At 40.9% G+C, this 17,640-nt stretch overlaps 1 protein-coding gene across 1 annotated transcript in view; it reads right to left on the bottom strand.

Moving 5' to 3' along the window:
• Positions 1 to 4,779: 4,779 nt before the first annotated feature.
• The window catches only part of LOC140211525 (endoplasmic reticulum aminopeptidase 2-like), a 64,859-nt gene continuing 51,998 nt past the window's right edge, over positions 4,780 to 17,640 (bottom strand). Inside the window, exons 14-17 of the mRNA XM_072281314.1 lie at positions 14,712 to 14,873; positions 11,508 to 11,648; positions 10,115 to 10,196; positions 4,780 to 5,065 (exon numbers count right to left, since the gene is read on the bottom strand). Coding sequence (XP_072137415.1) covers positions 4,913 to 5,065; positions 10,115 to 10,196; positions 11,508 to 11,648; positions 14,712 to 14,873 — 538 coding nt within the window. The 3' untranslated portion in view covers positions 4,780 to 4,912. The remainder of the gene's footprint in view (positions 5,066 to 10,114; positions 10,197 to 11,507; positions 11,649 to 14,711; positions 14,874 to 17,640) is intronic.

Below are 17,640 nucleotides of genomic sequence, written 5' to 3'. Positions count from 1 at the left end.
CGAGATACAGCACAGAGCGTCATAGGAAGTCATTCCTGTGTGTGGCCAGCAAACTTTACAACTCCTCCCTTGGAGGGTCAGACACCCTGAGCCAATAGGCTGGTCCTGGACTTATTTCATAATTTACTGGCATAATTTACATACTACTATTTAACTATTTATGGTTCTATTACTATTTATTATTTATGGTGCAACTGTAATGAAAACCAATTTCCCCTGGGATCAATAAAGTATGACTATGACTATGAAATTGTCTCTGCAATTTGCAATTTGAATAAGGGTAACCTAAATTACACAGTCTCATGTTAAAGGTATTTTTGTTGAATTTACTCATTTCAGGTGAGGATATAGTTATTATACTTCAATATAGGATGAGGAACTTGGACTTTTCTCTTTGGAACAACTTACTAATGGTGTACACGATGATGAGAGTGGAAAGCTGGAGAGTTTTCCCATGGTGGAAATTGCTGATACAATAGGCACATGTATATTGCATTTTGCACAATGCTGTGTTTGGAGCTGGCATTGGTGTATAAGATGATAAGAGTTGTATATTGAATGGCCAGCCGAAGACTTCCCCATGGAAGAAGTTCCTAATATAAGGGGATGTAAATTTAAGTTGATTGGGGGGGGGGGGGGTGCAGAATGTGAGGGGTAAGTTTTTAAAGTGGTGGATGTGGGAATGCACCTCTAGGGTTTATGGTGGAGGCAGATATGTTAAGAACATTTAAGAAACTCTTAGATAGGCACATGGTTGATAGAAAAATGGAGGGCTAGATTGAAGGGGTTAGATTGATCTTTGAATAGGTTAATAGGTTGCCACAACATTGTGGACTGAAGGGCCTGTACTGAGATGTAATATTCTGTGTTCTAATTGGATTTGGTAGTTTCAGGTTTAATGGAAGTTTTACTGAAATTAATGATTCATCATAATTCAGCAATCCATAATTGAATGAACATTTATATAGATATTAAATCAGAAAGGAATCAGCTAAACTCAATGACTTTTAATGATGTAAAGCACATAAAGTTCACAGTAGATTCACCCACTGAACGGTTTCTTTACTGCTGGTACCCATTCCAATATGAGACCAAGATCTCAAGGGAAGAGTGGATGAAGTAAAATAGTTCCTGTTGAGAAATGGGATAACACATAACCAGTTCTACAATTAGTTAAGGAAGTTGATGTGAACTTTGAAACTGTGAACTGGATGATTCAGGCCGAGACTTTTCGTCAGTACTCGAAAGGAAGAGGGAAGAAGCCCAAATAAGAAGGTGGGCTTGAGGAAGGAGCACCAGCTGATAGGTGATAGGTGAGACCAGGTGAGGGGGAAAGAGTACCAGTTGACAGGTGACTAGTGAAACCAGGTGAGGGGGAAGGAGTACCAGCTAACAGGTGATAGGTGAAACCAGGTGAGGGGGAAGGAGTACCAGCTGACAGGTGATAGGTAAACCAGGTGAGGTGGAAGGAGTACCGGTTGACAGGTGACTAGTGAAACCAGGTGAGGGGGAAGGAGTACCAGCTGACAGGTGACTAGTGAAACCAGGTGAGGGGGAAGGAGTACCAGTTGACAGGTGACTAGTGAAACCAGGTGAGGGGGAAGGAGTACCAGCTAACAGGTGATAGGTGAAACCAGGTGAGGGGGAAAGAGTACCAGTTGACAAGTGAAACCAGGTGAGGGGGAAGGAGTACCAGCTGACAGGTGATAGGTAAACCAGGTGAGGTGGAAGGAGTACCAGTTGACAGGTGACTAGTGAAACCAGGTGAGGGGGAAGGAGTACCAGCTGACAGGTGACTAGTGAAACCAGGTGAGGGGGAAGGAGTACCAGTTGACAGGTGACTAGTTAAACCAGGTGAGGGAGAAGGAGTACCGGTTGACAGGTAACAGATGAAACCAGGTGACGGGGAAGAAGGGTGAAGTAAGAAGGGAGGAGGGGCACCACTGGAAGGTAATGGGCAGGTGAAGGTAAGAGGGGAGCCAGAATAGAGAATGGAATAATTCTTATTTCATGATCACAACAGATTTTTCCTATAATCTAACACATGTTGTTAAACAAGAGAAAATCTGCAGATGCTGGAAATCCAAGCAACACACACACAAAATGCTGGAGGAACTCAGCAGGCCAAGCAGCATCTATGGAAAATTGTAAACAGTCGATGGGGGAAGAGTACAGTCCGAGGCATTGACTGTACTCTTTACATAGATGCTGCCTGGCTCACTAAGTTCCTTCAGCATTTTGTGACATGTTGTTAAATCTGAGAGCAAGCACAGAGGAGTGCAACACACATCAAAGTTGCTGGTGAACACAGCAGGCCAGGTAGCATCTCTAGGAAGAGGTACAGTCGACGTTTCAGGCCGAGACCCTTCGTCAGGACTAACTGAAAGAAGAGTTAGTAAGAGATTTGAAAGTGGGAGGGGGAGGGGGAGATCCAAAATGATAGAAGAAGACAGGAGGGGGAGGGATGGAGCCAAGAGCTGGACAGGTGATTGGCAAAGGGGATACAAGAGGATCATGGGACAGGAGGTCCGGGAAGAAAGACTGGGGGGGGGGGGGAACCCAGAGGATGGGCAAGGGGTATAGTCAGAGGGACAGAGGGAGAAAAAGGAGAGTGAGAGAAAGAATGTGTGTATAAAAATAAGTAACAGATGGGGTACGAGGGGGAGGTGGGGCCTAGTGGAAGTTAGAGAAGTCGATGTTCATGCCATCAGGTTGGAGGCTACCCAGACAGAATATAAGGTGTTGTTTCTCCAACCTGAGTGTGGCTTCATCTTTACAGTAGAGGAGGCCGTGGATAGACATGTCAGAATGGGAATGGGATGTGGAATTAAAATGTGTGGGCACTGGGAGATCCTGCTTTCTCTGGCGGACAGAGCGTAGGTGTTCAGCAAAGCGGTCTCCCAGTCTGCGTCGGGTCTCATCAGTATATAGAGTGCAGTTTATTTATGTGGAGACTGAGACATGAGAAAGGCTTATTACCACACTAAACATGCAGTATTCAACCAATAAGCAGTATCTTAAATGCAATGTACATCACATACAAAAATCTTTTATTGATCAAGAACGAACTCTTTTAATCTTGTTGTTTCACAATGAAACAGAACAAGTTTCATGCATGTATACCCGTGCAACCCTTCACAAGGAAATCTTCAGAGTACTTCAACATGAAGTGTGTAGTATTCTTCAAATCAGGTATCACCTACTAGTGTCTCAGAGAGTTCTTGGTCTTCAGAATGTCTTGTCACTTAGTGAGTACATTTATCAAGTAACTAGTCTTTAATTTATTAATTAGTCAATTAATTGATTTTAGGATTATTTAACTGGCGAAAGATTCTGTGCTGGATTTTGTTTATTGCAGACAGAATTTGACACAGAAATTATTTACGGGACAATAAAATAAGAGACACAAAATAATCTGCAGATGCTGGGGTCAAAGCAACACTCACAACACACTGGAGGAACTCAGCAGGTCGGGCAGCATCCGTGGAAAAGATCGGTCAACGTTTTGGGCCAGAACCCTTCGTCCTGACGAAAGGTTCCGGCCCGAAACATCGACTGATCTTTTCCACGGATGCTGCCCAACCTGCTGAGTTCCTCCAGCGTGTTGTGAGTGTTGCAATAAAATAAGAGAACTTTTAGTTCAGAGTTCATGCAATCGGGGTAAAGGTACGTACATTGAATTTCAGAATTAAATTCTATTTTCATGCATCCTAGGTTAAAAAGGGTGAAGTACAAATTAGCATTATAACTTGTGCAGAAGAAAGAATTTTTTCCATTGACTGTGAAAATAAATTTGCAATAGAGAGCTTAGCATTTACCAAAAGTTAAACATACAATTGTTATTTATCTTGAAAGCAACGTTTTTTCAGCAGCACATTCATAACAAGAAAATCAGATGCAGGTTAGTTTATTCTGTCGGTGAGAAGTGATTTTCAAACATATTTATTTAATTATTGATTGATACATTATGTATGATACATGTCACTGTCCTAATATGTAGAGCTTTCAATCAATAAATCATGACATAGAGTGATTAGATCGCTGTAAGCAAAATCTGCAATTATGAGTATGCCTTTTTCCAATCAATTGGTGTTTAGAGTTGCGCATTGAGAACAGATATCATATTGGATTACGTACAAGATGCTGGAGGAACTTAGCAGGTCAGGCAGCATCTATGGACAGGAAATAAGAGTTGACTTCACAGGCCAAGAACCTTCATGAGTCCTGAAGATACTGGTAAGGCCTAATTTGGAGGCCTAACATGGTCATGTGAAGTTGGGTACAGAATTGGAAACAAACAGAAAATATAGAAGTTCAGCAAAGAACATTGGCAGGAGGATTATTTAATCAAACATAATGTCAGCTAATTCTTAGTCCTTAATGATCCAGATGGTTGATGGTCTGAATAGCAGAATTTACTCAAACATGAGAAAGTCTGAAGATGCTGGAAATCCAAAGCAACATACACAATATGCTGGAGGATCTCAGCAAGTCAGGCAGCAGCTATGGAAATGAATAAACAGTTGACGTTTTAGGCTAACTCCCTTCTTTAGGATTGGAAAGGAAGGTTGAAGATGCCAGAATAAAAAGGTGGAGGAAGTGGATGAAGTGGCTAGAAGGTATATAGAATTGTGTGTTGTTTAAAATTACAGATAATAATATACAGGAAGGTTTGTGTGTGTGTGTGTGTGTGTTCCTGCATGTATTCAAAAGGAAAGAACGTTTGATAATTACATGGCAATCTTGAGGTTATATTTACTGAATACAATTTTCACCTGCTGCACTACAAATATTTGTTTTAGCTTCTAAATCTGTGAATCCTTAAAAACTTCAACCACCGGAAGAACAAAATGACAAGACCCAAATTCCGAAACAAAGTGAAAGGATTTTGATTTGTCAAATTCTCCAACAGCTATGGGTTTGCAATTGCGTGTTGTAACCAGCTCCTGAGGTCGCCCAGATTCCTGTCCAGCCACCTGATGTTGTTCTTTATGTTTTCCAGAGCAATCTGAGTGGACCTCAGCTGGGAGCTCTGCTTCTTAATAGAATTAAAAAATGTCTCCACCTGAAACATATTAAATACAGACTGGTATTTTTTTTGTTGATTTAAATACATTGTTGAATATAATAACTTTCTCCTGCTCTAGAAATACACAATATTATATTTAATTGTTGTAATATTCATCATTGCTTCTGTATTTAATTGGGTTGAGTCAGTAGTAAGGAAGGCAAATGCAGCATTTGCATTCATTTACAGAATTAATGGATTTGTGGAGCATACGAGGGTAGGTGGAGGGACAGATAGTGTTGAGGAAGTAGGGAATCTACGGAAGGACTTAGAAAGATTAGGAGAATGGGCAAAGAATTGACAGATGAAATTTCAACATTGGGAATTTTATGGTCATGCACCTTGGTAGAATGAATAAAGGCATAGACTATTTTCTGAATGGGGAAAAATTTCAAAAATCTGAGGCGCAAAGGGACTTCGGAGTTCTTGTGGAGGATTCTGTAAAGGTTAAGTTGCAGGTTGAGTCAGTGGTGAGGAAGGCAAATACAATGTTAGCATTCATTTCAAGAAGACTAAAATATAAAAACAAAGATGTAATGCTGAGGTTTTATAAGGCATTGGTCAGAGTGCACTTGGAATATAGTGAGCAGTTTGGGCCTCTTATCTAAGAAAGGAGGTACTAGAATTGGAGAGGGTCCAGAGAAAGTTCTCAAGAATGAACCGGGGAATGAAAGTTTTGAAGTACGAGAACTGTTTGGTGGCTCTGGGCCTGTACTTGCTGGAGTTTAGAAAATTGAGGAGGAGATCTCATTAAAACCCATCAAACATTGAAAAGCCTAAATAAATATACAGGTGTCCCCACTTTTCAAACGTTCACTTTACGACACCTTGCTGTTAGAAAGACCTACATTAGTTACCTGTTTTCGCTAACAGAAGGTGTTTTCACTGTTACGAGAAAAGGCAGTGTCCGCCCCGAGCAGCCAAGCACCTCCCCTGGAACTGCATTCCAGCCGGCATTGCTTAAACATGTGCCTGTGAGCATCTGTGCTCTATGGCGATTTATTTTGAGCATCCATTAGCAAGATAAGTTCTAAGGTATCGGAAAAGCCTAAAAGAGCTCGTAAGGGTGTTACACTTAGCGTAAAACTAGACAGAATTACGTGTTTCGATCGTGGTGAATGAAGTAAGGACAAAGTGAGTTTGGCTTGTGGAAGTTGACGAAGATGATGTTAAAGAGGTTTTGGCATCCTATGACCAAGAACTGATAGATGAAGAGCTGATGCAATTGGAAGAGGAAAGGATAACAATCGAAATCGAATGCAGTAGTGAACAGACCAAAAGTGAAGTCGTCCAGGAACTGAATGTGAAGCAACTGTGAGAGATTTTTGCTGCAATTGACAACAATGATTGCAGAAAAGTACAACTTTAATTTTGAAAGGGTACATCGGTTTAGGGCATATTTGCAGGATGGTTTGAGTGCTTACAAAGAACTGTATGATAGAAAAATGCGCGAGGCTCAGCAGTCAAGTATACTGTCGTTTTTCAAGCCTTCCATATCAGCCACAGCAGACGACGAACCTCAACCTTCGACATCGAGGCAGACAGACATAGAAGAAGATGACCTGCCTGCCCTGATGGAAACAGACGACGATGCTAACAGGCCATGAGGAAACAATATGAGTCAGCTGCACCTTTCGTCATTCCCTGTCAGGCACTGTTGAACTTGAACACAGGGTTGCCAACTGTCCCATATTTGCCAGGACATCCCGTATATTGGGCTAAATTGGTTTCTCCCGTATTTCCCCCGCTAAGGTAGAGCGTTCCTATGAAACCTTTCGTGCCGAAATGGCGTGAAGCGAAGAAGCAATTACCATTAATTTATATGGGAAAAATTTTTGAGCGTTCCCAGACCCAAAAAATAACCTAACAAATCATAATCATACCAAATAACACATAAAACCAAAAATAAATAGCACTAACATACTGTAAAAGCAGGAATGATATGATAAATACACAGCCTATATAAAGTAGAAATAATGTATGTACAGTATAGTCAGGAAGATGAAGGCAAAACCGATTTGTGTGGAGGAAAAAAATCGGCACGTACGCGCACGCAGGTGCCCGTGCAAGGCTTCATGGTCATGGTAGTCTTTCCTGGGGTAAAGTGTCCCGGGATTTGACTGCTACTTTTGTCCCTTATTTGGGAGTGAGAAAGTTGGCAACCCTAACTGTAAAAGACATGTTGAGGTGAGTTTAACCCTACTTGAACACCCCCACCCCACCCCGGTCGGCCGGTCCACAAAAATATTGTCAATATTAAACCGGTCCGCGGTGCAAAAAAGGTTGGGGACCCCTGCTTTACGACATTCTGGCTTATGAACCGTTTCATAGGAACGCTCTACCTTCGGATAGCGGGGGAAACCTGTACGTGGAGAGGATGTTTCCTATAGCGTGGCTGTCTGGGACCAAAGAGCAGAGCCATGAGGAGGAATTTCTTCAGCAAGGGGGTGGTGAATCTGTGGAATTCATCGCCATGGATGGCTGAGGAGGCCAAGTCATTGGGTATATTCAAAGTGGGAGTTGATAGGTTCTTGATTAGTCAGGGTGTCAAATGTTATGGAAAGAAGGCAAGAGAATGGGGTTGAGAGGGATAATAAATCAGCCATTATGGAATGTCTGAGCAGGTGCAATAGGGTGAATGGCCTAATTCAGTACTTGTGTCTAATGAGAGCAGTTCTCTCTGCCTATGTTGAGTTGTTATCCCTCCCTTGTTGTACAATTGGTGCTTGTGAAGCTAAGCCTTCACTGGCTTCTCAGACTGGCCTGCCCCTTGGATGTGTCATCTCATTTTCCAGCGCCAGCATAGCATGCCCACAATTTTCAGCAGAACAATGCAAGCAGCAACAACAGCAAATCAAGCCCCTTGCGCACGTGCACACACCCCTCCAATCCCAGCGCAGGATGCCTCCAGGCGTCTCGGGATGAGGAGGAGTTTTTTTTTTTTTTTTTGGCCAGCGGTTCTCAATCTGGGGTCCATGCATGAACATGGATGTGCTGAACGGCATTGGTCCATGGCATAAAAATGATTAGGAACCCCTGCTTTAGGGAGAGGGCGGTGAATTTGCAGAATTCATTGCCTCACAGATGTCCGTGGAGGCCAAGTCATTGGATATATTTAAAGTGGAGTTTGAATCGGTAGGTTCTTGATAGTAAGGATTTCAAAGGTAATGGGAAGGCAGGAGAATAGGGTTGAGGAGGATAATAAATCAGCCATTATAGAATGATGAAACACTGTTGATGGGCTAAATGACCCAATTCTGCTCCTGTGTTTGATAGTCTAATATTACCAGTGTCTATTTATGAAAATCTCTAGAGCAATGAATGGCAAAAAGTGATAGAATCAAATTATTTCAGCAATGATCTGAAAAAGGAAAGAGCTAGCATTGCTCAGCAGATTACATAACATTGACTTTCAGATTTTCATTTTCAAAATGTAATCTTTGTAAAAAGGAAATCTTAGGATTTGCATTAATGGAAAACTCATGACTTGAATGGAAAGCTGAACCTGGCTCCTTGCAGACTCAGTGTTACAAAAGGAGAAAAAGCAAGTCAAGAGGTCTATAGCTGGTGTTTCTCTCATACACATGATCAAAATCAGTTGTGGTGCAACAACATTACTAAGGTGTCTGTAAGCATGAATACATGTCCACTAGCAGCTGGAGACCTACCCTGGGGATAATGGACTATGCATGTGCATGGGTGGGATAGAAGAATGGGGCTTGTTTTTGCTGTCGTTGTTTTGTTCTGCTGAGCATTATGGGTATGCTATATGGACGTTGGAATGTGCGGTGACACTTCCAGGTTACCCTCAGGAATGTTGTTTTTTTTATACAAATGACGCATTTCACTGTAAGTTTCCATGTACATGTGACAAATAAATGTGAATCTTGAGTTTTGAGATGTTAACCATTTTCATAAGTTTTTGGAAATGTTTGGCACAACTTTGTGGGCCGAAGGGCCTTTATTGCGCTGTAGGTTATCTGTATTTCTAATCATGGGACAATTTACAATGGCCAATTAACCTACCAACAGGAATGTCTTTGGACTGTAGGAGGGAACTGGAGCACCCAGAGGAGACCGTACAAACTCTTTACAGGCAGCGGCAGGAACTGAACCCAGGTCGCCTGTAAAGTGTTGTGCTAACCACTGCACTAGAGCGCCACCATAATCGTTCATAGCATGAATTCATAAGGATAAATAGCTAATGAAATAAATTATAAATTATTTCTGAAATATTGGTATTTTTGTTCATGGATGGTTGCTATACACGAATGCTCCCGATGGCTCTTGACATGAGTTGGCAACAGCACACGATGAACGTCGAGCTCTATAACAACCTACCGATGCTCACCACTAAAATCGAGGTGAGAAGACTGCAACTAGCAGGGCACTGTCTACGCCACCCCGAGCTACCTGTCAGCCTAGTAATCATATGGGAGCCCAAGCACGGGGGGATGAACCCTGGGCGCCCTCCCAAGACTGTGGTCAACACGCTCCTAGAAGACAGCGGCGGGGCTAATGTAGATGAACTGAACACACTGATGAGGGAGAGGGAGAAGTGGAGAGTCCGTCATTGTGCCCGACGCTGGCCCCCTAGGCCTGAGTCGACATAGTAGTAGACGTAGGATTCTGCTTTGGAGAGAACAGGCCTCATTGCCACCTGCTCACTGCCACTTACTGAATGGAGAAATCACTAGGATGACATCCGTAAATTACCAGTGTGTGGGAGACCCAGCTGGAGGGAATATAAGCAGAATCAAAGGCTATTCAGCCCATCTAGCCTATCTATCATTTACTCTGCAACACTTCTATTGATCTGCATTTTCTCCCTTTCTCTTAATACCTTCTCCCCCCAAAAAAACCCGTGTCAGTTACAGGAGCCCTACTTAAAGAGAAAAGGTTGTTCGAAAGGCTGCTCTGGATGCACAGTTGAGAGAAAAGGAGCTGCAAATGAAAAGCATGACAAAGAGGTAAAGGGGTAGTGAGGAGGAACCTCCTGATTCCTCTTCACTTTGTAAAATGTGTAGAGTTATGGATTTTACTGACCTCTTCCAGTTCTTCCTTTGATGAAAACTGAGATGCTGGTCCAATTATAAACTCTTGAACAGTGAATGAATCAAGCTGAAATCTGCAAATACAAATTTTTGAAGACATTTGGTAATGTGCATTTTTTATATTGTAAGAAAATTATAGTTGTTGGACTACTTAGATTATAGTTCAGCTATGCTGTATGAAATTTAACAAGGTTAGCTTAATTTGTCACATGTACGTTGAAACATGCGGTGAAATATATCATTTTTGTGTCAGCAACCAACATGATTCAAGGATTGTGCTGGAGGCAGCCTGCAAATGTTGCCATACATAGCATGTGTAGTACTGACTAACCCTAAACATATGTCTTTGAAATGTGGGAGGAAATCAGAGCACCCAGAGGAAGCCGTCATGGTTAAGCGGAAGACGTACGAGCTCCTAACAGACAGCGGCGGGAATTGAAATCCAGTCAGTGTTTGCCAGCGCTGTAAAATGATGTGCTGACCTCTGTGCTACCATGCCACCTCCAAATCAAGCTGAACGTTTCAGTTTTCAATTACTACAACCATTATTTCTGTCTTGAGGATGATTCCTTAGTTTGATGACACCTGAACTATTAAGCCTTTTTCTCTCTCTCTCGCTCTCTCTCTCTCTCTCTATAGACTTTGCCCACTGTTTGTAAGTTTGTACTTCCACCCCGTGACCAAGTGGGTTTCCTCCACGTGCTCTGGTTTTCTCCCACATTCCACAAATGTACAGGTTAGTACGTCAATTGATCACATATGTATAATTAGGGCAGCGCAGGCTCATTGAGTCGGAAGCACCTGTTACCAGGTTGTATATCTAAATAACTAAATTTGCTGAGAACTTCCAGTATTTTTCTAAATTTTTTTTCAGATTTCCGGTATATGCAGTTTTTGTTTTCCTTCCTTGACGATTCTCAGATGAATTAGCTTGCAAGCATAAATGCATTTTGTTAATTTCTAAAATTAATAAAAACATTTAGAACAGAGATGAGAAGTAATTTCTGTAGCCATGGGGTGGTGAATCTGAGAAATTCATTGCCATGGACAGCAGTGGAGGCCAAGTCATTGAATATATTTAAAGCAGAGGTTGATAGGTTCTTGGTTAGTCTGGGCATCGAAGGTTACAGGTAGAAGGCAGGGGAATGGGATGACAGGGATAATAAATCAGGCACGATGGAACGGCAGAGCAAACTCGGTTTGCCAAGTAGCCTAATTCTGTTCCTATGCCTTATGGTCTAAACTGCCAGGGACAGTATATGGTATTAATAGAAAATTAAGGTATTATGATTATATGGTACAAATCAGCAGGAGAGTGTTGATAGAAATATAGTATTGAGCAATAAAAACAGAGACAAAGTTTAAGGATTTTAAAGGGTACCAACTTCTCTATCAATTTGTTCCAGTTTTCCTTCACAAAATTCCATGCAAGCAGTTGTCCGTATGGGTTCCAGCTCACTGCCATGACAGCAAGGACCAGACTCTGTACTTTATTGTTGTCCCCTTGCAAACCAAGTTCCAATAACCTGAGGTGATGGAAATAAACATACAATAGATTTATTACAAAAATTGTTACAATATTTTCTTTGTAAAATCACCTTTCTTTTTGATTTATTTCTAACATTTCACGAATCTGTGGAATTCATTGCTGCAGATGGCTGCGGAGAGCAAGTCATTGGGTGTATTTAAAAGTGGCGGTCGATAGGTTGCTGATTAGTAAGGGGGTTAAAGGTTATGGGGAGAAGGCAGGAGAATGGGGTTGAGAGGGATAATAAATTAGTCACGATGGAATCGTGGACCAGACTCGCTGGGTCAAATGAACTAATTCTGCTATGTCTTACTCTGTGATACAGATCTAACTATTCGGGAGGTATTCCACTTCATAATTCATTGTGGGATTAATATGATAAATTACATCAGCAGAAAGAGAGCCACGACTGTATCATAATATCAATCCGTCTCCTGATGTTGGAGTTGAGAAGGAGTACCTCTGCAGGGTTGTGAATTAGTGTCAATGTAAAGAGGGAGTTGAGAATTAGCAATTTGTTTTCAAATGAAGTGGTTTGCTTAGCATTAATGAACAGTGGCTGCAGAATGGTATATAAAATCAGGAGATTGTACTGGAATATGGAATGTACATGTGGTGTGGGAAGTTCAATAATGTCATACTGTGCAGAAGTCTTATGCACTCTCACTATATGTATGTGTTGACTATCAACCTTTTTTTTTACACTTATCCTACTCTGACCCATTTTATCTTCCCCCACATCCCCACCAACCCTCCATTTTAACATTCATCTACACCAGGGGTTCCCAGTCTTTGTTATGTCATGAACCAATACCATGAAGCAAGAGGTCAGAGGACTCCAGGTTGGGAATCCCTGATCTGTACACCAGACATAATTTACTGTGGCCATTTGACCTGCCAACCTCCATGCTTTCGAAATTAGAGCACATGGAGGAAACCCTCATTGTCACAGGTGGACATGCAAACTCCACACAGCTAGCACCTGAGATCAGGATTGATTCCAGATCACTGGAGCTGAGAGGCAGCTGCTCTCCTTGCTGCACATCTCTGCCACCTTATATTCCATTAGGAGAATCAACAGAAACTTCTTTATATAAAGAGTAGGTAGAACATTGAACTTCATCCCAATAGGAGATTGCAGGAAATTAGGATAGACATATTTAAGAAGTTTAATAAATATGCAAAGCAGAATAAATTCTGGAAGTACTTATTGGTGAGGTCAGATGAAGTAGGGTGTGTGGCAGAGACATCTTTTACACTAAATATAGGAATTGGTTTATTATTGTCACATGTACCATGGTTCAGTGAAATGCTTGCCTTGTATACTGTTCATACTGATCAAATCACTACATAGTGCATTGAGGTAGAACATGATAAAACAATAACAATACAAAATAAAGTGTAACAGTTACAGAGAAAATGCTGTGCAGGTAAACAACAAAGTACAAGGTCATAATGAGATAGATTGAGGTCAAGAGTCCATCTTATCATACAAAAGGTTGACTCAAGTGCCTGGTATCAGTGGGGTAGAAGCTGTCCTTGAGCCTGCCAGATGGAAGAGGGAGAAGAGAGCATGTCTAGGATGGATGGGGTCTTTGATTAAAGGAGGGAGGGGAGGGAATGTCAACTCAGACCATGAGAGGCCGGCGTCGGGCATTTTCATGCCTTACAAGGCGCAGATTGGAAGTCTGTGTGGGGTGCCACTCCTCGCACAGACACTAGAGCAATGTATGATTAAGTGCCTTGCTCAAGGACACAAACACGCTGTCACAGCTGAGGCTCGAACTAGCGACCTTCAGATCACTAGACGAATGCCTTAACCACTTGGCCACGTGCCCAACACTAGTTCAATTTGATTAAGCTGGCTGTTAAAATGAAGCAGACAGAAGTATATACAGTCTAATGAGGGGAGGCTGGTTTCTGTGATATATTGACCTGTGTCCACAACTCCTCACAATTTCTTGCAGTCACAGGTAGAACAGTTGCCATACCAAGCTGTGATGCACGCAGATAGAATGCATTCTGTGGTGCATCGATAAAAATTAGTAAGAGTTGACAGGGACAGTGAAGAAAACAGCTTGTTTCTACACTGAAATCTCCATATAATGCCACTTGCTGCTCATCTAAACACAGTAATCATTCCAAATTCCGATCGGACAGATGTGTACCTTCGTGCTCAAGTGACAAAATGTATAAATGCTTCCCATTTGCCGGAACATGATATATGCCTTATTGTGAAGTATCTGATGGCATATAAATAAACTCTATACCGGGAAAAGTCTTTTCAGATTCTGCCAATTGCAAAAGAAGTCATTCACTCGGCGGCCACTTTATTAGGTACAGCCGCTCATTAATGGAAATATCTAATCAGCCAATCACATGACAGCAACTCAATGCACAAAAGCATGCAGACATAGTCAAGAGATCCAGTTGTTCAGACCAAACATCAGAATGGAAAAGAAGTGTTATCTGAGTGACTTTAACCATGGAATGATTGTTGGTGTAAGAAGGGGCAAAGGGGTAATTTGAAACTGCTAATTTCCTGGGATTTTAATGCACATCAACTCCAGGAGTTAGGATTCCCAACCTTCTTTATGCCATGGACCACTGCCCATTAACCGAGGCAACCATGGACTTCAGGTTGGGAAACAATGCCTAAGAGTTTGTGGAGAAATATGTGAAAAATTTAAAAGAAATCTACGCAATGGTAACTCTGTGGATGAAATGCCTAGTTAGTGAGAGAGGTCAGGAGAATAGCCAGATTGGGTCAAGCTGACAGGAAGGCAGCAGTAACTTCAAAAACCACGTGTTACAACAGTGCTCTGCAGAAGAGTATCTCACAATACGGAACACATTGAACCTTGAAGTGGATGAGCTAGAGCTGCGAAAGACCATGAACATACATAGTGGCCACTTCGTTAGGTAATGGAGGAACCTCATTAACTGGCCACTGAGTGTAATTTTAATTTCTTTGACATTTTGGATCCCTTTACAATACTGTAATCATAACTCACTGTGAATGATATCATGAAGTCTGATGAGCCAAAAATAAATTCTATACCGTGCCAGTTTGTCTGGATTTCTGCTGCTTGCCAAAGCAGATATAATTTTACTTTCTTCAGCAACCGAAAATGATTGCATGTATTTTGTCAGGAGATAGTCCCATCCATCACTGCTCTGGGCACCTACGGAGTATATAATCTCCGTGACATCGGTTGGCAATCTGCGATATAAACAAAAATGTTCAGCATTCTTCTGTCCAATAAACTGCGCTGTAGACTACACATGCACTGGAATGCATGCTTAGAAAGGTAGACCATTGTCACATTTTAGGGGATCTTTTGTGTCTATGCAAGTGGAGTTATTTAACCATCAGGATAATTAAACTTAAACAAAGTAAAGACCAAATGATTACTTCCCCAAAAACAATGTCCATTTCTATAAAGGTCTGCGCACATCAGTTCCTGCAATGTTATGAGTGGGAAACTGGTGATGACAATTGTAATGAAAATGAAGCAGTTTTGTGCATTATTGGAGATTAAAAATGAGTGTTTTGACATTAAAATTAATCAGATGTGAGTGATTAAACAAAAAACTAGATTATAATTTGGTCATATGGAGAGTGATTGAGGTGGGAGAAGCAGGAGAGCTAGATTTAACGAGTTAAACACAAGAGATGTTGGACATACAGAGTAATACACGCAAAGTGCAGGAGGAACTCAGCAGGTCAGGCAGTATTTGTGTAGAGGAATAAAGAGTTGATGTTTTGGGCTGAGGCACAGCCCAAAATATTGACAGTTGTTCCTTTCCATAGATTTGCCTGACCTGTTGAGTTCATCTTGCAATTTGTACGTGTTAATGAGTTAAACGCTTTTTGTTACATGACTTTATTGAGTTTTAACCATTCTTTTGTGCTTAGTTTTCTTGAATTCAAAACATACTTTTAAACAAACAGTTATTAATGGCATTATTAAATTAAAATGATAAATAAATGCATAATCTTCATGCATCATTTGGATTTTAAATCACTGCTTTGAAATCAATCCTAAGAATTCATAATTTGCAAGACAATCTTTAAACTAGTTCACCTATAATACAACTCAATCAAATTTTTTTTGCTCAGCATAACAAAACTTTCAATTTACAGATGCATTTACATTTCTTCCCCTCACAGATATCAGCTATCAGAACACTTCCATCAAAATATAGACATCACCCCAAAATCCTATACAAAAGCCCTTATTAGTATAGCAGACAGGTTTACATCTACATACTGCAGAAAAGGTTGCCTTGTCTTATGAAAACTATTTGTTTTTGAGTGTACCATACATGTCAAAAAGTCCAAAGGAATGTATTCCATGATTAATTTATGCCAACCAAAACGTCCAGGGGCCTTATCGGATATCCAACAAAGTAAAATGTTCTTCCTCGCACAAACAGTCAGGATGTTAAAAAGTTTTTTCTGATATGCATTAATAATACGACTTCTGGGTAAGCCTAAGAGAAAAGACACTGGGTCCAGTTCAAGCTCCATCTTCAGAATCTTTTCCATTTCACCCAAAATATTACTCCAGTACTTCTGAAGCTTGGGACAAGTCCAAAAACAGTGGGTGAAAGTTTCAGTATTTACTTTACATTTAGAACACATTGGAGAAACCCCCGTCTTAAATTTCAAGAGACGATCTGGAGTCAGATGGGCTCTATGCAGAATTTTGAGTTGCAGTGCTTTAGTTCTATTACAAACTGAAATTTCTTTGTGTTATCACAGATGTCTTCCCATGTCTCAGCTGTAACTTCCACTCCCAACTCTTCCTCCCAGACTCTTCCCAGCTGCTCGGCCTCTCCACAAGAACATTCCCTCAGGATGCTGTAAAAAGTACTACTGGAGACTTCACCCTTAGAACAAAACACCCTCTTTTCTATGTCAGAACTATAGAAATCAGTTAACAAGGATGTTTTTTTCTGTATATAATATCTGAAAGAAATGAAAAAGATCCTTGTTGGGTATGTTAAATTTCTCTACTATTCAACTAAAAGACATCATCGTTCCTTCATCAAATAAATCTCCTAGATTGAAAGTACCCTTAGAAATCCAAAGTTTAAATCCAGAATCCGCTATGCCAGGCTGAAAATCTGGACTGCCGGTTATTGGAGTGAAGGGTGATATTTTTGCTGCGTTGCCCTCAATTTGTCGCACAGCCCTCCAAGCCCTGACTGTATTAATTGTTATTGGATTGCGACAATATTCCTTAACTAGTTTCATCTTATTGAGGAAAAGCAAATTAATAAGAGGGCATTTTGCTTGTGAAGCTTCAATGTCTAGCCAAATTGAGGAGGGGTCCCTGCAAACCCAGTCAACCACGTAAGATAAAAAGGAGCTTAATTGATATTTTTTGATGTCTGGAAAATCCGGAACCCCTAGACTACTGGGAAGCTGTAACTTAGACATTTTAATACAGGGTCTTTTTTTTGTTCCAGATGAAAGAAACAACCCAGCCATTTATTTTATTTTTTTTTTTTTTTTTTTTTTTTTTTTTTTAAATTATTTGTTGGGTAAAAGTGACTGGAATCATTCATTTTGGGTAGAGCAGACGAGGAAGAATGTTCACTTTGAGCAAGGATATTCAGCCAAGCCAAGGAATGGGAAGAGTGTTTCATTGCTCAAGATCCTGTTTGATTTTGTCAAATAACTGTGTAAAGTTAGCTTTGAACAATTGATCAAACGTAGGTGTGATAAATATACCTAAGTAAACAAAACCTGTCTGCAACCATTTAAAGGGGAAAACACCCTGAGTGTCAGGTACCTGCTGCAGATTCCCCAGAGGCAAAGCCTCTGATTTAGTAAAGTTTACTTTATAACCTGAAAAGGCGCTAAATGAATTGATGCATTGTATAAGGTGGTGCACTGATATAGCAGGGTTTGATACGGAAATTAGAACATCATCCACATACAATGTAATTTTATATAACTTTAGTACTATGTCTGGAGC

Source organism: Mobula birostris, chromosome 17 (genome assembly GCF_030028105.1).
Source record: "Mobula birostris isolate sMobBir1 chromosome 17, sMobBir1.hap1, whole genome shotgun sequence".
NCBI lineage: Eukaryota > Metazoa > Chordata > Chondrichthyes > Myliobatiformes > Myliobatidae > Mobula > Mobula birostris.
This window is presented reverse-complemented; position numbering and strand designations above follow the sequence as displayed.